General features: G+C 46.3%; 1 protein-coding gene across 1 annotated transcript; it reads right to left on the bottom strand.

Annotated features, from left to right (window-relative positions):
* Positions 1-3,903: 3,903 nt before the first annotated feature.
* Positions 3,904-18,723, bottom strand: Serpinc1 (serpin family C member 1). Its single transcript, XM_021176895.1, has 7 exons — positions 18,586-18,723; positions 16,373-16,742; positions 12,598-12,813; positions 10,885-11,022; positions 8,515-8,905; positions 6,428-6,492; positions 3,904-4,247 (listed from the first exon to the last, which is right to left on the bottom strand). The coding sequence occupies exons 1-7, from the start codon at positions 18,624-18,626 to the stop codon at positions 4,071-4,073; spliced, it is 1,398 nt and encodes a 465-aa protein (XP_021032554.1). The 5' UTR covers positions 18,627-18,723; the 3' UTR covers positions 3,904-4,070.
* Between the last annotated feature and the right edge of the window lie 6,948 nt (positions 18,724-25,671).

Below are 25,671 nucleotides of genomic sequence, written 5' to 3'. Positions count from 1 at the left end.
GTCTGGGCTTTGCTTTAGAGGGCAGGGTTGAGGTTTGGTTTGGTTTGGTTGAAAAGAGAAAGAACTCCTTGGAGTCGAAGGGACTCTGGGAGAGAAATGCCAGGAGCTAGTTTCCTTGACACTGTAACCTTTACTGCTTGCTCTTGGCAAAAGCTGACAGTGGGCCAGAGTGCAGGCTCATCTTCTCAGAGTAGGTCTGGAAAAAATGTTATGATCCATCCGGTATCCTCCGTGCCAAATATAAAGTGTGCATATGTACACAAAAGCAGTTTCCCAGCCTGTTCTCTATAGAGTCCTTTTCCTCTGCATGTGAGATTTGAGTGGTAACTGCTCAATTCTGATAGCTAAAATAGAGCAGCCCTTCAGTGTCCTGATTAAAAACAGACCCGCAAAGCCACGCTCAAGCTGACTTTGGGCTACTATTCTTTGTGAAACAAACAGGTAGTATTGTCACTTATGGAGAAAAGAATAGCCCTGTCTAGAGTGACCAGGACACTTCTGATTATTTGTCTAAGCCTGGTAGGATTTATCAAGTGACTCTTGACTTCTTAGCTGTTGCTTTCTGAATGAAATGAACTCTAAGGCTTAAATATTTCTGACTAGGGTGTGAAGTGAGTCTCCTTAACACCTCCCCATCTAGGATGTTAGAAGGCCCGACCCAGTCATTCCCAAAGGAAATTGCCCAGCTTCCATTCTCACCCTGAGTAGAAAATCTGTGTAACAGATGACAGTTTACTGCCTGCTGTGGCAATGAGGAGGGAACCACCTTTGAAAGAACTACACGAAGCTTCTAGCTGCTGGGGGAAGTGTGCTTTCCAACTGATCGTTTGCACTAAGGAAGTAGGTGGTGTAGACAGGAAGAAAAGGTAGGTAAAGGAAAAGCTTGATTTGAGCAGAATGTGAACACTTATTCTAAGTAGCATAAGTCCTTGGCCTGCGTAGCTCTAAGCACAACATCTGAGAGAACTGTCGCCCTGCCTTAGGATGGCTTGCTGAAGACTTCCTGGTCGTAAGTAGGATAGGAAGGTGGTTTCTAGAAGGGGTGTTCATGCTGGAGAACATGGTGGAGTACTGTGAAATTTTATGCAGTTTATGCAAATTATACCACACTGGACTTTCAGCTTTTTGAAGGGACAAAAGACAAAGGTGGGGGAGTGGTGGGAAAAGGTAAGCGTCAGCATTTGATATTTTGAGCAAGAGTAAAAATTTCTACCACAAATGTAAAGTCAGATCATCTTCTGCCCTAATGTGTTGTCTTGCTCATTCACTCACTCACTCACTCATTCCCCCTCCTTTGCCCCATAGCTCTGTCCTTTTAGTACTGGGTGTTGAGCCCAAGAATCTGGAGCATGCTGGGTAAGCACTCTGCCACTGAACTGTCATTCCAGATCCAAAGCTTTCTGCAACAGCTAAGCAAGTGCTGGTCTGATCCCAGTGTGACCCCCTCGCTCCATCCCCTGGTCCTTGAGGAAAGCAAGTGCCATCAGAGCTATAGGCCAAGGAAGTGCGCTCCGCACTCCCAGGGTCTGTTTTCACCTGCTGGTCTGCTCACAGCTTTGGCCTCCTCACTGTTTTATGTTCTAATGGATCGATTACTCAGGACTCAGTCGCTTCCTTTTCCTTTAAGACGTCTTAGTAACAGTGCTCTGGACCGAGGGTCCTCAGTCTCCCTAAGTGAGGGAGGGAAAGTGCATTGGCAGAGCGCTTACATTTCCTGGTGCCTGTCGTTTAGGGTGGGCTACTCAGGCACTGCCTATGAAAGGCAGAGGAGGTGAGGGCAAGAGAGGAACAGCAATGCAGCAGACCTTTGATTCCCTTCAGATAGACCTATTCTGAAGGAAGGAACGATACCCAACTCTTCTCTCTGGTGCTTATTTAACGGGTGACAGCTGACTCCCGGCTACCTGTCCCTGGCACTGTGCCTTCCCACTGGTCACTGTGAAAAATAGATCACACTGGACTGAGAGGCCAGCACCCAGGACAAGATCCCTCTTCTTCTCTTGAGCCCATTGCTTCTTCGCACAGCTTCTAATGTAGCATTAACTTCTCTTTGAGAACGTCGGGGGGTTCATCCCAAGAAGCCGCCGTAAAACAGAGGGAAACAAAATGAGATTTGGGTTATAGTTGTCACATTACGAAATCACAAAAAGATTTCACTTCAGCTGCTATTGAGTGACAGTGGGAATCAAACTGCAGCCTCCTCCTGTTTCTGAAGCTGACACAATAGCATTTGAAAGCAGCAGGTATCTCACTAGTCTCCACTAGTTCCTCAAGGAGAGTCTGTACTGAAAGAGACAATCACTTTCTAAAACCTTGGTCCTGGGTGGGAATGGGGTAGATTATTGTTAACTCCCAGTCTGTTTTCTCCCTATGAAAAGAGTCTAACACTTGAGATTTGTGTCTTACATCTGCAGCAGTTATGCTGTTAATAGTAAAGATGCCTGAGAAAGTACCGCAGGGTAGCGCTCCCATACCTCTGAGAAGGCGGGGCTGGCTATGTGCATCTTGTCTCCTAAGACTCTTGTTTTCTGTTGTGACCTTAACTATAAATACCTATATATAGGAGTAGGATGTTCTCCCCCCAGCCTCCTTCAATCATCACGTGTGAACCCTCCCTTCCCCTTTACTGAAAAAACAAAAAAACAAAAACAAGAAGTATGCACTTTAGTTCCTAAGGAGTGTGGCTGAAGCCGGATCACTCAGGAGGGAAGTTGAGGGAAAACTGTTGCCAGACCTTGTTGGGTTTAACCACATTTCTTTGTACTTTACCCCATAGTGCTGGGGATTGAGCCCAGGGCCTTACATATGCTAGGCAGCTGCTGCTCCAGAATCAAATATCTTAATGTGAACACAAAATAACACGTTTTTAAAGCTGTCCCCAAGTGCTCCCTGCCAAAGGGCAAAAGAACCACTAAATAAGAGTTCAAAATACCTACCCTGATTTTGGAATTTTTTTTCTGGGGGAAATTTTATTTTCACTGAATTATTTTTTTAGCTGCCAAATTATATCTTAAAAAATCGTGTTTTGTGGTAAGTTCCTTTTTCTTTTCTTTCTTCTTTTTTTTTTTTTTTTTTTGAATAAAAAAATCAAGCGAAAACAATGGCACTAAAATATTACCCAGAATTGTGTCACATCTAAGTACTGGGCTTGGTTCCCCCTGTGTGACAGGGGACCCTGACTCTCCTCCTGTAGATTGTGTCTTTCCTTGGACAAGCCAATCGTTCTTGGGCGGGCAGCATGTCTCCTAAAGCCCCTGGAGCCCTATTGTGTCGGGGAGGGGGGGGAGGGCACGGGGGTCAAGGGAGGGGGAGATTCAAAGAAGAGTTAAGATGTGGGTTTATATAAACATATTTAAAGCAGTTAGCAAAAGCTTTCTCGTTGAACAGCTTTAAGAACAATGTGAATGAAATCTTAGCAACTTGGCTAGTAATCTGAGAAGTCTATTAATGTATACTTGAAATTGTTTGTATAAAAATGCATTTCTCTTTATTTTGACACTGTGTATAAGAACATTATGCATGTGAGTGGTTTGAGAAATAAAACGTTTAATACTCTTATTTGAATCTCTGTCTTTATAGGGAGATTGATTTGGGTCTGTTTTTTAGTTTTTAGTATGGGGGCAATAATGAGAATTTAAGGTCCCTCTACCCTTTCAAGATGCCTGCTATCCTCTAAGATGAAATAGTAATATATTTACGTCTTGTTTTTATGGTTTTCTTTTCTACTTTGGGGAGAAGAGGAAGTCATCTTGAGACACAGTCTTTCACTCTACAGCCCAGCCTCACCTGGCCTTAACTCCTGACCGTCCTGCTTCTACCTTCAAAAGCACTAAGATACAGGTTTGTGCCACCGTGGCTGGCTGCTCCCCCTTCACTTGCTGGGTACAGAAAGTGGTTACTGGGTAGAGAAAAATTGAAAATGTCATTTTACTGAGTACCCCAGTAGCATCTGTACTCCAGTCTCTCGTCTTCAAGTGGAAAAGTCCATTCTTGTGAGGTGACATTCGTATTTATTTTTACTTCTATTCACAAACACCAAAGTAGGAAAAGGTGCAAAGATTAAGAATATCTTAGTTCACACAAGGATTAGCCACTCTCCCCATGAATATAATAGTGTTCAGTGCAACTTCCCTTATAAGAACCAGGAAGGGCCTGTTGGCCTTGAAGGTCACCCTATTGGGGTTCAGTGACCGGCCAGTAATCACGACAGAAGTACTCGCTGCTGCTTCACTGCCTTCCTCATTTACCTGCAGGTCACATAGGAAACAAATATTAGCTACCCTACACACATGTACCCTAGGCACATAAATCACACCCAGACCCAGCCGCTCCCACTGCTGGTTTCTAGTAGCTAACACTCGGACACAAATGGTTCCCTCCAGAAATCTACTCGTTCTTAACCTCCAGTGTGTACAATGCACTGGGCTCATCCAAAACCTTGCAAGAATGCCACAAGTGTAATCCCTGAACTAAAAGTCACATTCTGGTAGCATGGTTGGACATTGTCAAATGCAACAGTGCATTGTTTTGAACCAACTGCGAAGAGAAAACTCAGACTCAAACTTGGAGATCTGCACTTTAAATTCACTCTCAAAGCATAAAGAAATCCCAGCTATCACTACCACCCCCCAAAAGCCACCAAGAACCCGTGGCTTATGAAAAGACAGCTCTCCAGTTAAGTGAGGTGGGGTTTTTTGGAGTAATAACCAGAAAAAAACAGCATTTGAACAATGGCACATCTGAAGGGATGCCTTCAGAAATTGACAACTGTTGACATACTGACCTGTCGGGGGTAGGATCTTGCTGTGCATTCTAGTACTGAGGCTAGCTTGCCATTTAAGATCCTGATTCCTGTGTGTGTGTGTGTGTGTGTGTGTGTGTGTGTGTACATGTACACCTTGCTAGCCTTTAATGTTCTGTATAGACCAGGCTGGCCTCTGTGTGTGTGTGTGTACACCTTGCTATCCTTTAACGTTCTATATAGACAAGGCTGGCCTGAAACTTGTGGCAATTCTCCTGCCTTGGCCTCCTGTCCCTGACTATTAATAAAGTACTTGCAATCTCTGTGTTTTGAGGGGCTGGTTAATGTGGGGTTTTTTTTTTCCTTCCCTTTGGTGTCCCACATCTATTGCATGCTCATTCTGAGACTAAATTTAAGTGATGTGAAGTTGCAATCCAGCAAGTCCCTTACCCTTCTGCTTCCTTAAGTTGCCACTAAGCTTGCTTGGATCCTAGAATTCGTTCTCTGGCACCATACTCTGGATATTTCTCTCTAATTGCAGCCTTTCTTTGCAAACACAAGTCCTGTTAGCTTTGTCTATCATTGGTCCTTCTGCTCACAGTCTTAGCTTCCACGAAGAACAGCCTACACCACTGGGCCTCAAACCTACTTGTAAAAATCTCCCAAGGATCTGTGTTAAGAAACAGATTCTCCAACAAGTTTCAAGATGGTCAGGGCTACAGGAAGAAAACCTTCCTCAACACACAAATCAACAAAAAGGAAAAAAATTACCTGGGCAGTGGTGGCGCACACCTTTAATCCCAGCACTCGGGAGGCAGAGGCAGGCGGATTTCTGAATTTGAGGCCAGCCTGGTCTACAAAGTGAGTTCCAGGACAGCCAGGGCTATACAGAGAAACCCTGTCTCGAAAAAAACCAAAAAGAAAAAAGAAAAAAATTCCCAGACTCCATCCTTCAGTCTCCAGGGTTAAGGATCCCCACCTTTAGGGTCCACACTTCAGTACCTAAGAACCAGAATTTCTACAACCTGTCACTACTTGGCTAACATACAATTCTATGTGCACCTTAATTGGGGGAAGACAGGCTCATCAATGCTGTACTCATTTCCTCCCTGGGATTTCTCAGTCTCAGCATACCACTGTGTGTAGTTAATCTCCCAAGAAGATCAACATGTGCCCACCTGAGTTTCCTGAAATGCTATATATCAAGATTGTTGTAGAACGCCCTTGACGCTAAGGTGAGCCATACTCATTAGCAACCCCCTGTCTTATGTTCAGTTGTTCTTCACCTTCTTCACTTAGGCACGGGTCCCTCCCCATTCTGTCCAGAATCGGTTTCAGTCTTACTCCATGCTTTTCACATTCCTGAAACATCTCAGAATTCCCTCTCCATGGCCTTTGCTGGCTCCTTTTCTTTGGGCTACCCTCTATGTCTCTCTAGCAGGAGAGAAGGTCAAACAGCCAAAGCTTGAGGGTTTCTTTGAAGTGCCATACTGAGGCGACCTCATGGCGGGGGCTACAAGCTTCTCCATGTGTACATGATCTAGAGGGACACTGCAGAGCTGCCTCTGCCACAGTCCTCTGCTGCTAATAGACCTGCTGTCTCCACCAGAAGAGCAGCAAAAAACTCCAGGAACACAGATTGATAAAATGCAAAAAAAGGCAGAGGGTGGAAGGAACTGAACTCACCTCAAGAAATGCTTTGTGGAATGCGTCGGAGACATAGAGGTCATCCCTGCCTCCAGCAACGATCCCTGGAAGAACAAGAAGGGGGGGAGGGGGCTGTGTCTTGAGAAGCAGACTGCTGAGCCTCCCTAATAATGCCCCTCACCCCCTCAATGGATACCTCTTAAAAACGGATGCATTTTGGCTTCGTTGACCTGGATCTTGTGACTTAATCTGATGTCAACCTTTTTGAGAAGGTGGAAGGGTGGGACTCTGCTCTCAAAAGAAAAACTTTACTATATCTAGCAAAAATATGTCTTTCCAGGCTGGTAACATTTTTAAGAGGTTTGGCTCTCAAAGCTAAAGATAGCCCAATAAAGATAAATCTAATTACCTAAGTCTAAGTCATTTTTAGCGAGGATCTTTGTGTAGCCTGAGCTGGCCTTAAACTGTCATCCTGCCCCAGCATGGAGGGCTGAGATTATAATTGTGTGCCACTGAACCCAGCTCTGTGGGCCAATGAGATTGCTCATCGGGTACATGAGTTTAATCCCGGGGCTCCATGTGGCTTTGAACCCCTGAGAGTTATCCTCTGACCCACCATGCACACACTTACACATTCCTCTCCACATACCATACATAACAACAAATAAATACATGTACTAATAAGTAAAAGATCTTGCCAGGCGTGGTGGTACACCATGTGTACATGATAAAAGGGATTAAACAGCTCTCAGGGTGGAGACAGCACAATCAGGGTAAAGCCAGACTTAGCTACACAGTGGATTCCAGGCTAACCTGGGCTACATAAGACCTTGTCTCAATGAAAAAAAAGGAAAAATAAATAAAAAGGTAAAAAGGTATTTTAAGGCTCATTTTTTAAATTTAATTATTTACTTACTTATTTTGTTTTTGTTTTTGTTTTTTTCAAGACAGGGTTTCTCTGTGTAGCCTTGACTATCCAGAAACTTACTCTGTAAATCAAGCTGACCTTATGCCAGGCAGTGGTGGCGCACACCTTTAATCCCAGCACTTGGGAGGCAGAGGCAGGCGGATTTCTGAGTTCGAGGCCAGGCTGGTCTACAGAGTGAGTTCTAGGACAGTCAGGGCTACACAGAGAAACCCTGTCTTGAAACCCACCCCACCCCCCCAAAAAAATCAAGCTGACCTTGATCGAACTCAGAGATCTTCCTGCCTCTGCCTCTCAAGTGCTGGGGGTTGTTTTGTTTTGTTTGTTTGGGGTTTTGTTGTTTTGTTGTTTTGTCTGGTTGGTTTTTTTGAGACAGGGTTTCTCTGTGTAGCCCTGGCTGTTCTGGAACTTACTTTGTAGACCAGGCTGGCCTCGAACTCAGAAATCTGCCTGCCTCTGCCTCCCGAGTTCTGGGATTAAAGGCGTGCACCTCCATGCCCAGCTAAGGTTTGTTTTTAATTTTAATTTACTATCACATTTTTATCTTATTCAAGATTGTGTGTGTGTGTCTGTGTGTCTGTGTGTGTGTGTGTGTATCTGTGTGTCTGTCTGTGTGTGTCTGTGTCTCTGTGTGTGTGTGTTTGTGTGTGTACATGAGTGCAGGTGCCTGTGGGGTCATGAGCTGTCTACTGTGGAGTCTGGAAACTGACCCTGAGTCTTCTGCAATGAGGACTGCTTCAGTCTGATTTCAATTGAAACAGAGCTCTTAACTGCTGAAATGTCTCTCTAGGCTCTAATTTATTTACTTTTGGGACAAGATCTTGTTCTATAGCCAAGGCTGTCCTGGAACACTCTGTGTTCTACCCTACCCCCCAGTACTGAAATTACAGGTCTCAATATGCATTGCTTTTAATGCCTGTCTCTTTGAATTCCAATGCTTTTCTGAATTCTTCCCCACCTGGTTTGATCTCCCCTGTTAGATACAGATTTCGGGGTGACAGACATACTTGTTGGACTCCTGGAAACAAGAGCAAAATCTCTTTCACAGGGAGGTTTGGAAGGGCAAGGGATCACCCTGAGCTTAGCACAGAGTCCGGGTGCCCTGACTTAGCACCCTTCCCTGGACTTTTCTGGATTCTCTCACTTTTGGTTAAACCACCTTGGCGTAGAAAGGAGGCAGGCAGATCTCTCCTATACCAACCTGGGAGTTGGGACTTCTCAGGGCTGAAGAGATCAATGAGGCCCATGTCTTGCAGCTGCTCCTTCAGACTGAAGCCATCCTCAGTGCGGAAGCGGGGCATGTGGACCACAAGCATCATCTCTGACAGCTCATCGAGCCACTCCTGCAGCAGCTCTGGGGTGAGCTCCCGCTCCACCTTGGCCAGGCTCTTCTCAGGCTTGGGCAGGATGAGCACCATGGTGATGTCATCCCCCTTGAAGGGCAGCTCTAGCACCTGGGTGCCCTCTGCCACGCGCCGGTATTTGAATTTGCCTTCCTGGTACATCATAGGCACTGGGCATGACTGCCCATCAACCTTATAGAACAGTTCCTTCCTTGTGTTCTCAGGGCTGAACTTTGACTTCCACAGGCCCTGAAAGATGTCAAGTGGGAGAATCATAAAGCAAGAACAAAAATATCCTAGCAGGATACTTATTGATATGGGACATAACTATATTATCTAATTGCATCAACATATAAATGTAGTTATTAGAAAAAAGTAGATAAGCATTAAAAGGCTAATGTCTATATCTGAGTGGTGCAGTTATTTATGTGTGTCTCATTCTGTGTGTGTGTGTTTTTTTTTTTTACATTTCTGTATTTCCATCAATATTACCTTTTTTTTTAACATTTGAGAGGAGGGGTGTGCCACTGTGAGTGTGTGGACATCAAAGGACAATTTATCAGCATTCAGGAAACGGTTCTTCCTTCCTACCATGTGGGCTCCACGATGGGACTCAGGTTGCCAGGTATGGTGATAGCACCTTTACCAGCTGAGCCATCTTGCCAGCCTGGTATTGTGTTGTTGTTGTTGTTGTTGCTGCTGCTGCTGCTGCTGCTGTTATTGTTGTTGTTTGGTTGTTTTTTTAAGTCAGGAGAGTCTAACCCTTAGAATAACCTACACTCTCCTTTGCAAGTTCATTCTGTCTCGTGTTGTCTGCTCTCTATCAGCCTCTTTGCCAGAGCCAACCTCCAGAACTCTGTGCTCTGTCCCTGCTGAGTTAAGAGGCCAGACTCAGACAGCAATCCCTGAGATTTGTCTGGAAGTCCTGCCAGGAGGGGAATGGCTCCTGGCTGGCTTCCCACCTCATTCCTTATGGTTTTCTGGCTCTTTGAGATAAGTCAGTTAACCCTTCTGAGAGGTGGTTTCTCACCCACAAGTTAAGTACTAGAAAGAGCCAATGACTTTACAATGTTAACTGTGTGCTCTAAGCATGTATAACACCTAAGTATTTCACTTGTGTTACCTACTCGAACCTTTTGGTATACCTATAAAGTAGGTGAATCCTCATTACCATTTTATACATGCAGAAATAGGCCATAGGAAAGTTCCCAGTGACTCCCCAGTAATTCACATGACTTCATACACTTAGAAATGAGGAGCCAATCTTTAAAATAAAGAAATCATATGGCACAAACAGCCCACGGTCTCACTCTCAGTGGTATGACAATCTAGGATATTAATTAATAGCAAGTTGCCGCATAAACTGTAAGGGGTATCAAACAACACACTATGGAAATGCAGTCTACTCTGTTCTGGGGAGTGGGAGGCTCCAAGAGGCAGTGACTGACAGTAGCCATGGCTGGCTAAGTCTCCAGGCCACATGGAGAAAGGAGGAATGCAAACAGCGCATGTCTGAGGATAAAGAACATGTCACAGTTGCTGCTCTAAAGGGACAGTCCTCCAGAGTGCTGATGGCGTTTGTTCCAATATCCTCCCCCTGCTCTGTTTCAATTGAAATCAGACTGAAGCAGTCCTCAGAACCCTGGGCTCTGTGAGGAAAACAAGCCATAACATAGTACTGTCCCAGGCCCCTTCTTATTCTGGGTAGCCCAGCACTGGGAGCTTCCGAACCCCTAGGGGACATGTTCAATAGAAATTGTTCTTGGCAGTGGGGAACTCCATCACTGATGATTGTCAGCAAAATCATTTATTTTCTGATTTTAAATACATTAACGGACCTGCCTCTAATCCCAGCACTGGGGAGACAGAGGCAGGTGAATCTCTGTGAGCACGAGGCCAGGTCTACTTAGCAAGTTCCAGGACAGCCAGGACTACATAATACCCAGTCTCGAAATTTAAAAAAGAAAAGAAAACATTAATTGAATGGCAGAAATTGTCACACAAGTGTGAAAATTTGCCACATCTTGAAGAATGCTCAGTTAGTACGTTCACATAGTCTGCCCCAGCCTGGGGACACTACTAAGCCTCTGGACCTCTGGGCTTTCAGCAAATTTATATGGTTGCCTAGACCATGCATGGACCATTTCAGGAGGGATTTGACTACACATGCTTAATAGAGTAATAGTGAGAAGAAATCCCTGTCATCTCTCCAGGACCAGCTGACATACCTTGAAGTAAATGGTGTTAACCAGCACTAGGGCAGTGAGCTCGTTAATGGCGCCTTGTGGGATGACATCTTTGATGCGGCCTTCAGTCTTATTAGCTACCCAGTTGTTGATGGTCACTCTGGATTGCTCCGGATTTTCCTAAGGAAAACAGAAAATAATCCTACCCACCTATTCGACTCATTAGCTCTGACTGTCAAGTTCTCAATGCAGCATTTCTGTTGCTCGCCATTTGCTTGTTCTTTTCCCATGATGGGTTAAGAAGCCATCACTTTGCCAGGCAGTGGTGGTGCATGCCTTTAATCCCAGCACTTGGGAGGCAGAGGCAGGAGAATTTCTGAGTTTGAGGCCTCACAGAGTGAGTTCCAGGACAGCCAGGGCTACACAGAGAAACCCTGTCTTGAAAAGCAAACAAACAAACAAACAAAACAACCAAAAAAAGGAAGCCATCGCTTTAACCCACACCGAGGAGCCCTCAGTCATCCGATATGTCACCAGCTTTTGTTTTGTTTTCATCCACTTAATCCTTTGTCATGACAGGGCTCACACTCAGAGCCCAGCCCATCAATAAATGTTATAAGCAGCAGAAGAAAGAGGAGGAGACACAGGGCAGACGAAAGGGGCAGACAGGCTGGCAGACGGAAGGTAATGATGGTACCTACTCTGACCCCGGAAACCCTAAACTCATAGAGAAGCATCATCTCCAGTCTGTGGGAGGAAATCAGGTTAAGAGGATGGGAGGGGCCAGCGCCCTGTAGTCAAAGAAATGTAGACAACTCTGACCAGCTAGCGGTGGCTCACACCTCTAATTCCAGCACTCGGGAGGCATATCTCTGAGAGTCGGAGGCCAGCCTGGTCTACAGAGTGAGTTCCAAGTCAGTCAGGGATACATAGTAAAACCCTGTCCGGGGGCTTGGACATGGGGGATGGGGTAGAAAGAAAAGAAAAGAAAATGCTGACAGAAAGATGCTGTGGAGATTTGAATGAAAACAGCCCCAGAGGCTCATAAATGTGCCCGCTTAATCCCCCTTTGATTAAGGATTTCTGAAAAGGATTAAGAGGATTAGATGCATAACTGGGAATGGGCTTTGCCAGTCCTAGCATCTCTCAACTTCTCTGTCCTCCTATGAATTAGGAAGTAAGTTCTGAAGCCCATGCCTGCCTGTCCGCCACCCTGCTTCCCGCCACCCTGCTCCCCGCCACCACACTTCCCGCCACCACGCTTCCTGCCACCAGGCTTCCTGCCAGAAAGGAAATGACTAACGCTCTGAGATTGTAATTAAGCCCCCCAATGAAATGCTTCCTTTTAGAGGAGTTTTCTTGCTCTTCACAGCAATAGAACAGTCACTACAACAGAAATCAAGGAATTTCTTTGCTGTATTACTTCCTCAAAACACTTACTAGGCTCGTGTGCTTCCTGAATCTCCGAGGGGGCATGGAACACGCATTATGCACCTATTTTATTTGACCATGACATAGCTGAACTTGGTAGATGAAATGAAAAAGTAATCCCTTGTACAACATCTAAAGAGTAGCCTCTATATCTGAAGGCTTGAGGACCGTGGCTCTGTGAAGCCTTAACCAAGGGTGTGTTCCGTGGCTTCTGATTTGTCCTCAACCTCCACCAACCATTGGCAAGCAGTGTCGTGTCCCTCTGGATCCTGTTCCTCTCCCTTCTTAGTGCGAGTGGCAGGGACTCTGTCACCTACAACTCACCTTGAAGTCCAGGGGCTGGAGCTTGGCTCCATAGACAACCTCACTAACATCTTGATAGCTCTCGTTGAAGGTGAGGGATTTGTCTCCAAAAAGGCGGTTGGCTGATACCAAGTCAGAGGACTTGTTGGCTTTTCGATAGAGTCGGCAGTTCAGTTTGGCAAAGAAGAAGTGGATCTGGTCGGATGTCTTCTCAGAGATGGTATCAAATTTAAAAACCTATAGATGACAAAAAGAAAATGGTGGTGGTGTGGTTGGACAGTCAGTTACCATGGGTGCAGAATACAGTGCTGGTCCAAGGGCCATCTCAGCTGTTAGCTCACTCCAGCACAGTGCCTGGCACAGCATAGACACTCAGCTCATGTTCTAAAAACAAATATGCAAGAAAAAAGAATAAAAGACAGGAAACATAATTGGGAAGGAACAAGAGACAGGAACGCCACTGGATCTTTAAGGAACTATAGACCAATGCAGGGTGCTTTCTCACTGTGAAGGGAGACGTCCTCTTGGTAATTACAGATATCTAAAGGAACCAAGGTAGTGCATCTCCTTGTAACACTCATTCTCACAGCATTTGCTTGGGTCAGCATTCTTGGGGGCTCTGGAATACAGGTTGTAGAAGGGCTAAGAGAAGAAAAGATTGTGTCAGAAGGGAATAAATGAACCCAGAATCAGAGTCTCAGGATTAGAAGGGGCTTAGGAACCACACACATGCCAGTCAGAGCCATAGAAGCTGCCATAGACCTAGCGCTCACTCCTCAGGTGGAAAAGGCCTTTTGGTTTTATTTATTCTCTGAAGTTTTCCTGGTGTCCTGATAAGCACTCTGTGCTTGTGTGTGTGCCCATGAGCACGTGGGCATGTGTGCACATGCTCAGAGAGGTCAGAGGACAAGCTCAAATATTGTTACTCAGGTACCACCCACCTTCTTCTTTTCCTTTTTTAAAATACTGTATTTATTTTGGGGTGGTGAAAGAGTGCCTCATAGATGTGAGTGCCTCAAGGGGCCAGAAGACGGCACTGGACTTTGTGGAGCTGGGGTTGCAAGAGGCTATAAGCTGCCAGACGTGGGTGATGGGCACCTAATCTGGGTCCTCTGGAAGAGAGGGGAGCTCTTTTAACCTCTGAGCTGTCTCTCCAGACCCACCTTCCCACTTTGTAAGTCAGGGACTCTCACTGGTCTAGAGCTAGCTGACTAGGGTAAGATGGCTGGCCGGCAAGGGATCTATCTGCCTATCTCTACCTCCCTGGAGCTAACACATGTGCACCATGCCTGTGTATATAGGTTCTGGAGCTCAAACTCAGGACTTGGTACATGCAAGGCAAAGCACTTTACCAATTGGCCTTCTCCCGGGTCTCCTTTTATCTGTGACTAAAAACTCTATAAGTTTCTCTTTGCTCTAGAGAAAGAAAATCATATCCATTTTTCTATATTTGACATAATAAATTGTAAGATATGTAGAAGGGACTCAGAGGACGTGTGTGGATTAGCAATGTTGTTCTGCCTCTGGTGGGTTTTTCTTTCTGGTTTTATTTTGCACCAATAGAGAGTAACCCCCGAGTTCTGCATATTACTGGCCAAGTGCTCTACCACTGAGCCACGTCTCCAGCTCCCGTTGGTTTTTATAGGGAAGGTCATGTTTAAGCTCACATTCAGGGAACAGAGACAGACTATAAGGAGATGCTTGAGACTGATGCCTGTGTGTACGAATGCCTGGGGGGGGGGGGGGGGTTCTAATGTGCTGCCATCCGCCATTCATTCACAAGAGCTTCAGGAACACAGAATGCAGCAAGGACAGGCTCTTGTGTGCTGTGCTGGGGACAGCAGATGCAGTATAGAGCCGCATGCCTGAGTCTGAACACATGAGTGGTGTTCAGTGGAACTGACCTCTTGAGGAGAGGAAAGGAAACCTTCCTAACTCCCAGACGTCTATGTCTTGGGTTCTGAGGACACTGTATGACATGCTGCAGGGGCTTCTGCCTCCCTGCCACTTATCTTTGTTTCCAGAGTGAGATCCGACCTGAAGAAAGCCAAGGGCAGAGTAAGGATCTCATGTTTCCAGACACAGTTTAGGGTGATACCAGGGCCAACCTCTTCTTCCCTGACCTGCCAAAAACGGGTGGCAGTACTGAAGTGATCATTACTGCCCATAGCTCCAAAACAGTCTGTTTCTTTGAGGCTTCTCAGCTTCCTGGGATCCAGGTCTCACTACATAGAGATATAGAGCCCTAGAATCGACCCCAAGAGCCAATCTGCTTCAGTTCACTGGATGGCAAATTGTCTTTCCCTACCAGGGCAGGGCCTAGGATATTCACCCAGCATATGGATGGCCCCAGCATAGAGATAGTGCTGGATTTAAAAAAAAAAAAAAAAGCTGGGCGGTGGTGGCGCACGCCTTTAATCCCAGCACTTTGGAAACAGAGGCAGGTGAATTTCTGAGTTCGAGGCCAGCCTGGGCTACAAAATGAGTTCCAGGACAGCCAGGGCTACACAGAGAAACCCTGTCTCAAAATAAATAAATAAATAAATAAATAAATAAAAAACATACAAATGGCCAAATGAACGAATATACAATTAACTGGACATAGTACATACCTGCAATCCCAGCACTTGAGGAGTAGAGGCAAGAGGACCCCAAGTTCAAGAACAATGTGAGTGAAGCATTGTGAGACATTGTCTCAAAAATGAATGACAGAAAGAGAGAGAGAGAAGGAGGAGGAGGAGGAAGAAGAAGAGGAGGAGGGGGAGGAAGAGGAGGAGGAAGAAGAGAGGAAGAAGAGGATGAAGGAGGAAGAGGAGGAGGGAGAGAGAGAGAAACTATGACTGAAAAGGGAGTGGTAATCCCAGCCTTCTCCTGTTTATGAATAGCACACAATATGAGCTAGCAAGATAAATTAGCAGATAAAAGCATTGCTTATCAAGCTTGACAATCTGTGCTTGGTCCCTGGAACCCACAAAAAAAGCCACATATAGGCTTGCATCTATAATCCCAACACCCCTTTAGCAATATGGAATACAGGTCTCCTGGAAGCTTGCAGGGCAGCCTGGACCATGCGGTGTGCAGAAATGAGGGACCTTCATCAATAAGGAAGGAGGAGAAGGAAACTGACCCCTGAAAGTTGTTCTCTGACTCCGTGTGTGCTCCTCTCAAATAATAATAAGTAAAACCATTTTTTATGGGAGAGAATAGGAAACATTTATGAGGAAGACATTCAGGTAATAACTCCTTGCCTAGTTAGCCACATGATAGCTAACACTTGTAATTCTTCTCTTCATGAAGCTGAGGCCAGGTGATCATCACAAGTTCAAGACCAACTAGAGCTATATAGAGTAAGTTTGGGGTCACCCTGGGCTACACAGAAAAAAAAAAACCTCAAAACTCTAAAAAAACTAGAGTTATTTAAGAAAGAAAGAAAGAAAGAAAGAAAGAAAGAAAGAAAGAAAGAAAGAAAGAAAGAAAGAAAGAAAAAGAATCCTGGACTGGAGAGATGGCTGAGCAATTAAGATCACTGGGTGCCTTTCCGGAGGACCAGGCTTCAATTCCCAGCACCCACATTGACAGCTCACAACTGTCTCTAACCCCACTTCCACATGCAGGCAAAACACCAGTGCACATAAAAAAAATCATTAAAAAAAGAAAAATTATCCTAACACATGAAGTACTGATTCAAAGAAAATCATAACCCACAGTGAGATCCCCTAGACAAGCGGATGTGCGACATAAGGAGATCCAAGAGACACTCCCCACAAGGAAAGAGGAAGAGGGCTTTACACTGTACCTCCATCAGCTGCTTGAGAGTGTCGTTACAGGCACCCAGCTTGGTCATAGCAAAAGCCGTGGAGATGCTCAAGGGTGACAGGAAAATGTTGTCGTTGTCATTCTTGGAGTCTGCCAGGTGCTGGTAGAAGTTAGTGGCAAATCGCGAATTGGCCTTGGACAGTTCCCAGACCCGCCGGTTGGTGGCTTCTGGAACCTTCTGCTCTGAGCCATCCTCCTCGGTGGCCTTCTTCCCAGGGGAGCGGTAAATGCACAAGGGATTCACGGGGATGTCTCGGGGCTTCGCTATGCAGATGTCATCCACAGGGTTTCCGTGACAGACAGCACAGCCCAAGGCACCAATGAGGAGCAGAGAGAAGAGACAAAGCTTCCTACAAGGGACAGAACCATGACTCCCCATCCCCACTGACCACGACAGTCTTATTCCTGAAAGTGTAGGATTCCAGCCTTAACGTTTGAGCTAAGCATCCTTGTCCATCTAGGACAAAACCAGTCCTAGGCTCCTTGCCTGGACACGTGTGTGTGTGTGTGTGTGTGTGTGTGTGTGTGTGTGTGTGTGTGTCCATGCTAGGCTAAAGAAGAACGCAACGTTGCCTTTGATGAATGGAACGCCCACATGAGCCCAGTAGAGAGAGTCGAGAGTGTGAAGGGAGCCACCTGAAGGGGGCAGGAAACCCCAGACAAGGACGGACTTTAGCCTGAATCTTGCAGGACTGGCTTTGGCGAAGATGGGTAAGAGAACGTGAACGCAACGGAGCAGCTGAGTACGGAAGGCCCCAGATCCGCAGCTCCAGCCTGCACGCAGACGGCCAGACTTACTATTGGCCGGACAGTTCGGTCTGGAAGGCGGGTGACTTCCATAGTGAGATGTGACTTGCTGAGCTGTCACCTCCCCCACACACCTGCTCTTCTATCCTTCAACCCAGTGGATCCTGACACCAGTCCAGAAACCTAGAAGTCATCCAGATCCCTCCCCTCCCCCTCCTGGTTAAGTCAGATCCCAGATTCAATGAATTCTCCTTCCTTACCCTCTGACCTCTACTGCCCCCTCCTTAGTTCTGCCCTCGTTATTTTCTGTCTCCTGAAATGTTTTAATAGCTTCTAACAAGGGTCACTAAAAGTAAAGGTAATCTCACTTTGAGGGTGTCAGGGATAGCCCAGGCTGCCCCATTCTTACTATGTAGCTGAGGATGACCTTAAACTTCGACTTTCCTCCCTCCAGCTCCCAAACGCTGGGATTATAGGCATGCACTACCATGCCCAGCTTGGTATCTCATCCTAAACAACTGAGCTAGTAGCCAGGTGTGCTGAGGGTTAATCTCAGCATTTGGGAGGCTAAGGTAATAGGCACGAGGGCAGCCTGGGCTACATTATACCTCAGTTAAAAACATGAAGTAGTGAGATTGGCAAGAGAATATGGATACTCAATAAAGTAATAACCAAGAAGTAAATGCTCTCCCTCCAGGTGCTCTGGGGTGCCTGGGTGAGGGGAGGGAGTCTGTATCTAAGCATTGCGGCTTTCCAGTCCCTTCTGGAAGAAAAAGTCAGGCAGGTAGGCTGCTCAGTGGCAGATGGTCTAACTGGGGGGTAAGGGCAACCAAAGGATGCGTGGATTTTTGTGTGGTCTGATACCAACAGGTAGAGTGACAAGAGGGGAGAGGGATAAGGGAGGGGAGAGAGGAGAGAGAGGGGAGAAAGAGGGAGGTGAGGGGTGAGGAGGGGGGGAGAGAGCCATGGCTGTTGTCTTGTCTTTCCCATTTTGTTCTTGGGCATATCTGGAAATGTGAATAGCAGCTGGAGAGGCCCTAAGCTCTGCTGTGCATAATCAGGAACCATAATGGTCAGGCCACCTCTCAATTTTTAGCAACCTACACCAAGGAGGGAGAAAGGGGAAGGAGGCTTTGGGAGGTAGTCGGAGGCCACAGCGGCAGGTGGGGGGCAGCTGAGTAGGAAGAGGAGCAGAAAGCAGATTAGGAGGCTGCCCTGGAAGTGTGCTCTGGCTTGCCCATCTCTTCCCAAGGGAAGCACCCTTGGCTCCTGAAGGAGCTAAGAACCTCAGGTGTGGCTTAGCTGAAGTGATGGCTTCCAAAAGGTCTTTGACTAACTACCAAGGAGAGGGCCTGGTCATCTAAAAAATGTCAGAGGTCATCCTTGAGAGTCCTTCAGAGGTCAGAAAACCCAGCCAGAGCTGACAGAGGGAAGCCCACTGCTTACCTCTCACCAGCAGCCCCACTTCCTACCCCCGTGGAATACATGGCCGATGCTCCTACAGAGATGGTGCTGACTGAGACAATCACTCTGAAAACTGGTTCTTTCCCCTAAATCTGAGAGGTCCAGAGGCCAGGTGGGGGAGGGAGCTGATCAGGAGAGGAGGGCTGAGGTCAAAGGCTGATGACCAGTTCCCAGGGTTAAGCAAAGCACAGAACTCCGTGTTGTTTAATTAGTAGACAAGTTAAAGTTCAGTTAGGCCTAGGGAAGGTGTGGCCCCCTCTTCTTGCCTGCAGCCCTCCAGTCTTCTCTCTTCTTTGTAAGGAAACGGGGGCACATGGAGGACTCAGATCCACTGAGGGGGTTCCCGACTCAAGAGGGCTCTGTGGGGAAAAGCCCTGGTGCCTCAAGTCAGGAGAGAGCAGACTCGGAGGGTGATGACTGGGAACACCTGCTTGTTCTGCTCCCTGCCTGCCTCTGATGGGCTAGCCTCAGGTTTGTTATGTATCTAAGGCTGACCTTGGACATCTGCTCTCCCTGTCTCTACCTGCCAAGGGCTGGGATTACAAGTGTGAGCCTCGGCATCTGCTTCTCCTACTGTGCGCAAGAAATCATACTATTGAATCGTTTCCTTTCCTTTCCTTTTTTTTTTTTTTTAAGATTTATTTATTTATTATATGTAAGTACACTGTAGCTGTCTTCAGACACACCAGAAGAGGGAGTCAGATCTTGTTACGGATGGTTGTGAGCCACCATGTGGTTGCTGGGATTTGAACTAAGGACCTTTGGAAGAGCAGTCGGGTGCTCTTACCTGCTGAGCCATCTCTCCAGCCCCCTATTTTTTCTTTTTTTAATATTGAAGTATCACAGAAGTTTATTTAGAAATAAGTTTCTTGCCGGGCAGTGGTGGCGCACGCCTTTAATCCCAGCACTTGGGAGGCAGAGGCAGGCAGATTTCTGAGTTCGAGACCAGCCTGGTCTACAAAGTGAGTTCCAGGACAGCCAGGGCTTCACAGAGAAACCCTGTCTCGAAAAACAAAACAAAACAAAACGTTTCTTATGAAAATGTCCATGATCCAGTTCTAATGTGTGTGTGGGGGGTGCACTTCTCTGCTGAAGGTGAAGAGCCATTGTTTAGACTCTCTCCAAGGCTTCTGCCTGATGATGCTGTTTCCTTGGCGACCACCATTGCAAGGTTGCTCTGTTGCTCAGTGTTGCTTCTGCTCTCCACACTCATCATTCGCCATTCATCCCTTGGACATGTCTGCCACCATTTCACTTAAGAACTTCTTGTCCATTCAGTTCTTCAGTTCAATTCAGGAGGGCCTTTCTCATGGTGGCAATTCTGCACAACCCAAAACACCTTTTTTTTTTTTTTTTAAGGTCTTTTTGAGACAGGGTTTCTCTGTGCAGCCCTGGCTGTCCTGGAACTCATTCTGTAGATCAGGCTGGCACTGAACTCAAGAGATCTGCCTGCCTCTGCTCCAGACTGCTGAGATTATAGGCATTTACCACCAACTCCTGGCTCGAAATATTTCTTGAAGAACAAACAAGCCAAATTATGTCTGTACATATTATTATTAATATTTTAGTAGTTCTTGGGGGGATTAAGTAAATTCGAGCTAAGTGGAGATAGGAGGCTCCTTTATCTCAGTTTTCCTCACTAGGATTGCTCTGTGTTCAGCATTCTGTGTGAGGAATTGTGGGGAATGCTTCACTATCTAGATAGGAACTCATCGGGTCTGAAGTCACTGCAAAGGTCTTGCCTGACTGAGCAGGACATTTCAAGGACGGATGCCAGAATTTGTTGCTCAAAGGCCCATCATCACTCTTGACTAAAGACAAACATCGCCTGTTTAGCCAATAGAGGGATATGATCTGAGCTGCAGGCATGCAGGTGAGGTTCTCCTCAGGGTTAGAAAGCAGCCATGTATGTAACCAACATACATAAAGTGAGGATAGGGACAGCACGCCGCCTCAGTGGGTAAAGGCATCTGCTACCAACCCAATGACCTGAGATTGGTCCCTGGGACACACGTGGTAGAAGAAGAAATCTGACTCCCACAAATGTCCTCTGACCTCCATCTGCACTGTGGCATACACAACAAACAAACAAACACTTAGGGATGTTTGTGTGTGTATGATACATGCGTGTGATTACAGGTAACCCTAGCAACGGCATGTGTGAGGGCAGAGGACAACGCTGCTGACTCGGTTCTCTCCTCACCTCTATGTGGCCACTAAGGATCACCTTCCAGTTATCTTCCTGACCTTCCAGCTTGCTCTGTCTAGCAGGCTTGGTATTTTTGAGTGCATAGGCCAGTTAATTTGAGAAAATCTGGCCTTCATTACTTGGTTGAAACTGCTGCCAGCAAAGCCTCACCTGCAAAGTTAGTTTTCCCCTTTTTATGAAATGACATTTTCACCTGCTAATTTAGTCGGTTTTCATGGTGTCTCTCTCTTCCTCTCTCTACCTCCCTCTGTGTGTGTGTGTGTGTGTGTGTGTGTGTGTGTGAGAGAGAGAGAGAGAGAGAGAGAGAGAGAGAGAGAGAGTAGTATACTCAGAAAAGTGAGGATTTGAGGGTTGGGAGGCCTGCCTAGGCTGCACAATGAATTTGTGGCCATCTTGTCTTCAAAAGAGAAAGGAAAGAGTTGAGAGATTTGTGCTAGACTACACATGTTGCTAAAGCCATGGGGAAGCAGGCACTCCTACCTTCACTTTGGGTATCTTAGTCAGGGCTTCTATTCCTGCACAAACATCTTGACCAAGAAGCAAGTTGGGGAGGAAAGGGTTTATTCAGCTTACATCTCCATACTGTTGTTCATCACCAAGGAGGTCAGGACTGGAACTCAAGCATGTCAGAAAGCAGGAGCTGATGTAGAGGCCATGGAGGGATGTTCTTTACTGGCTTGCTTCCCCTAGCTTGCTCAGTCTGCTTTCTTATAGAACCCAAGACTGCCAGCCCAGAGATGGTTCCACCCACAAGGGGCCTTTCCCCCTTGATCACTAATTGAGAAAAGACCCCACAGCTGGATCTCATGAAGGTACTTCCCCAACTGAAGCTCCTTTCTCTGTGATAACCCCAGTTGACACATAAAACCAGCCAGTACATTAGGGAATGCAAATGACTGAACTCCCTGATAGGGAAGTTGCTCTCTGGGCTGCCATTCCACTTTAGGAATCCAAGCTAAGGTCCACTTGCATACGTATAATCTCGGCCACCACCAACAGCCCTGTGACTGAGGGAAGGATTCCCTAGAGCATCTAAGTGGGAAGAAGGCGACTGCAGAGTATTATGGTGTTGTGCCTTTTGTAAAAGGAGGATGCAGATGGGTGGGCAGAAAAGGGTGTAAGGCCCAACAACACGTAAGCACCCCTATTTTCTTGAGACAGGGTCTGTCCTGTCTCAGGTTGGCCTCGGTGCATAACCAAGGCTCTTGAAGTGCTGATCTCACTGCCTCTGCCATGTCCAGTTTATAGGGCGCTGAGGCTATCCTCTACCCCAGGGTTTCCTGCTGCTATGGAAGCAGTCTACCAACTGGGTTCAACACCCCCCCCCATCGATAGGGTTTCTCTGTGTAGCTTTGGCTGTCCAGAAAATCACTTTGTAGACTAGGCTAGCCTCCAACTCAGAAATCTGCCGGCCCCTACCTCCTAAGTGCTGGCATTACAGGCCTGTGCCATCACTACCCAGGTTCTATTTTTGTTGATGTTTGTCTTAGTTAGGGTCTAGTGCTGTGATAAAACACCATAAAAGCAACTTGAGGAGGAAAGGACTAATTTCCTCTCACATGTCCCAGTCATAGTCCTTTTTCCGCAGAAGTCAGTATGAGAACTCAAAGTAGGAACCTGGAGGCAGAGACTAAGGCAGAGGCCATAGAGGGATGCTGCTTACAGGCTTGCTACACCTGCCACCTTAGAACACCTGCAACCACCAGCCCAGGGGTGGCTACTGCCCACAGTGAGGTGGGCCCCCTCCCACATCAACCACCAGTCAAGAAAATCCCACAGGGCAATCTTCTGAATTTTGGTTCCCTCTTGCAAAATAGTAGTTTGTGACAAGTTGACGTAAAAGAGGCCAGCACAATATCCATTTGTTTTTGAGACAGTCTCTTACACGGTTCAATCTACGCTTGGCTTTAGAACCTGTCAGCCTTAGCCTTTTGAGTGCTGGGATGATATATTCCACCATGTCTGAGTTTTCTAATTTTTTTTTTAACCCATCAATATGCCACTTAGGCAAAAGGTCTCGACTTGATGAGCAACAATGGTGGCAATGCCGCGTCACAGGGAGGCGTGGGAAGAGAGGTCCTAGTACAGGCTGAGGGTGGCAGCACCTGATCCCCGAGCAGGTGTGGGGAGGGGAGATGGAGGAAGCCCACTTCAGTGTCTGCTGGCAGAGTAGTAGTGTTTAGGTGCCTGCCTAGCAAAATAATCTGGGTTGGCTAAGAATGTTCTATTGTCTGTAATTTCACCATTATCTTGCTGTTAGCTATTGGATTGTATCCAATAAGCCAAATACCCAAAGATGAAGTGTGATTTCAAAACACTATATCCCAGAAGCTATGCTGGCTGCCTTCCAGACATTGCTTCATGTGCTCTACCGGGATGTTGCTGTGCCACGCTTACAGATGGGGAAAACAAACGTCTGTTTCCTTGGCTTGAGTACTTGTCCCCATCACAAAATTAGGGGAGATGAGGTTCAAGCCCCTCCTTTGATAGCTGTTTCACAGGTCTTGACCTGAGCTCTGAACCCCTGCACCACCTCTCCAGCCTTGTTTTACAGGTCTTCTATGTGTTGTTAAGGAATTGTCCATGTTCTCTGGCTACAACTCAGCACCTGCTTGTTTTTTTTTTTTTCCCCCTCCCACCCTGGTTTTTGAGACAAGTTCTTTCTTACTATGTAGCTCTTACTAAATCCTTTTGCTTTTGTTTTCCCCCATGTGAAGCTTGTAACTTCTCCCACCACCTGGTTCTTTTCCTCTGGATAGTCTCAAGTTTGTTCATAATGCTCTCAAAAATCCAGGTCCCAGAAATGACCTTAGAGGCTTTCTCATTGGCTACAGATATTGTATTAGTGTACATGTGTCTGATATGCATCCCAGATGAGCACACCCACCACATAGCTTCTATATCATGTGGCCAGCTCTTTTTAGCAGCTCAGTTTCCGTGTTGCATGATAAAGCTGTAACTGTTCCAAAGGCCTGCAGGTTACCAGCCCAAGCATTTCCTGACTCTCAGCTGTGGAACCCATCATTTTTGGGATATGCTATGGGGATTCCATTCCTGAAAGAAAAGCACCTGACTGTGATTTTTGGCTAAGAAGCAAACACCTGTCTTACTCTACGATATCCAACATTGCCATCAGAAAGACAACAAGGTCAAAAGACAGTCCTGCTGAGCTGAGCTGCACTGCCCCTGGCTGTTTTCCCCAACACCGTGTGCTGCAGCAGGCCTCCTTAGAGTCCTCACTACCAGCCTGGCCTCAGCTTCTCACACATACAGCTCCCCTTGGCTTTCACTGGCTTGAATGATCCCAAAGCTCTTCTCTTTTGGTTCATCTTAGATTGTGTTGAGAAAGGAAANAAAAAAAAAAAAAGAGACTATTTCCAGGCAAATTGATTTGTGACTGTACTCCCCTTTGCATACTCCATAAAATATTTAATTAGTTGTATAAGATATAAGAAAAATGTTCTAGGGCTGGAGAGATGGCTCAGCGGTTAAGAGTACTAACTGCTCTTCCGAAGGTCCTGAGTTCAAATCCCAGCAACCACATGGTTGCTTACAACCATCCGTAATGAGATCTGATGCCCTCTTCTGGGGTGTCTGAGGACAGCTACAGTGTACTCACATATAATAAGTAAATAATCTTTAAAAAAGAAAAATGTTCTAATTTTTTTTGAGACTTTAGTTATATCCAGAGCTGGAGGCAAACTATTTATGAGGGGCCAGGGATGTAGTTCAGAGGTGGAGTGCGTGCTCTGTAAGAGTAAGCAAGACACAGGTTGACTAATCAGCACTAAAAATGAAACTTTAAAAACATTCTCTGTGTGTGTGTGTGTGTGATGTGTGCAGCTGTGTACATAGCACAGCACGTGTACGACCCGAGGACGTTTACAGAGTTGGTCCTCCCCTTCGCCTTTGATGGTTTCACTGTGCAGTAGAATCCGGACTAGCTGGCCCTGAAGCCTCTGGGCAACTCAGTCTCTGCCCCTCGTCTCACTACTGGAGTTGTGGCATTTCAGATGGGTACCACTGCAATTGGCTTTTCATGAGGTTCCTGGAATGAATTCAGGTTGCCACTCTGACCCACTGAATTATCTTCCTGCCTTCTGATATACTCGTGTCAGAGAATTTCCCTACTTAACTGTTGAACCACTTCTCTCCATTCTGAGTGGAAACAAGATTGGAAAGCACACATCGGGTCTTCCAGTGACATTGACAGGAAAGACTATCAACGTTTACTTCCCCTCTAATTTTTGGGACCTCCTTCAGGTCATTAATTCCTTTCTACAGCAGCCTCCAGTCTACATAAATCACTGTGAGCAGGTCATTAACTGGCCTTTGCCTGCTGCCCTCATGCCCTAGGCTGTGGTGTTCTTGTCTTTGGTAGCTCAGATCCTCCTGTGGTTACTGAGTAACTCCTTTCCATAGAGCTTTGGCAAAACACAGAGCCTCAAAGCAAGGGCATGCCTAGCTCCTCTGGATTGTCGAAGAAGGATCTTAGGGTGATAACAGCATCTTCGGGTGGTAATTAAGGTGGGATGAAGCTTATCAAGAGCAAGCCCGGCATTATCATGTTGGCTGCTTTTCCCAGGGTCTTGAAGCATCTTACTGGAATTTGCCCCGGTCCTCAGTACAGCTAGAAAGTTCAGTTTGGGTTTCAGTGAAATCAAACCACAAGAGCAAATATTTATTGAACATGCTCAGTGCACACAGCTGTGGGCTCCGAATGAGATAGGACTCAATAAACATTTATGTTTGAAGAGGTACAGATTTTTTTTTCTGATTTAGCAGTTGATACTTCCTTAATGGAGAGATTATTGAGACTTTTTAAAAAATAGGCATTACTGATTCTTGAGGACAGAAAT

Source organism: Mus caroli, chromosome 1 (assembly GCF_900094665.2).
Source record: "Mus caroli chromosome 1, CAROLI_EIJ_v1.1, whole genome shotgun sequence".
NCBI lineage: Eukaryota > Metazoa > Chordata > Mammalia > Rodentia > Muridae > Mus > Mus caroli.
This window is presented reverse-complemented; position numbering and strand designations above follow the sequence as displayed.

What these genes read in the sequence shown, in the direction of transcription:
- Serpinc1 (XM_021176895.1), bottom strand. Translation starts at nt 18,626, where the DNA reads ATGTATTCCACGGGGGTAGGAAGTGGGGCTGCTGGTGAGAG. An exon ending in TTAACACCATTTACTTCAAG is followed by an intron (nt 8,906 to 10,884) that starts GTATGTCAGCTG and finishes GACATCTTTCAG; the next exon opens with GGCCTGTGGAAGTCAAAGTT. An exon ending in TCCACAAAGCATTTCTTGAG is followed by an intron (nt 4,248 to 6,427) that starts GTGAGTTCAGTT and finishes TGTGACCTGCAG; the next exon opens with GTAAATGAGGAAGGCAGTGA.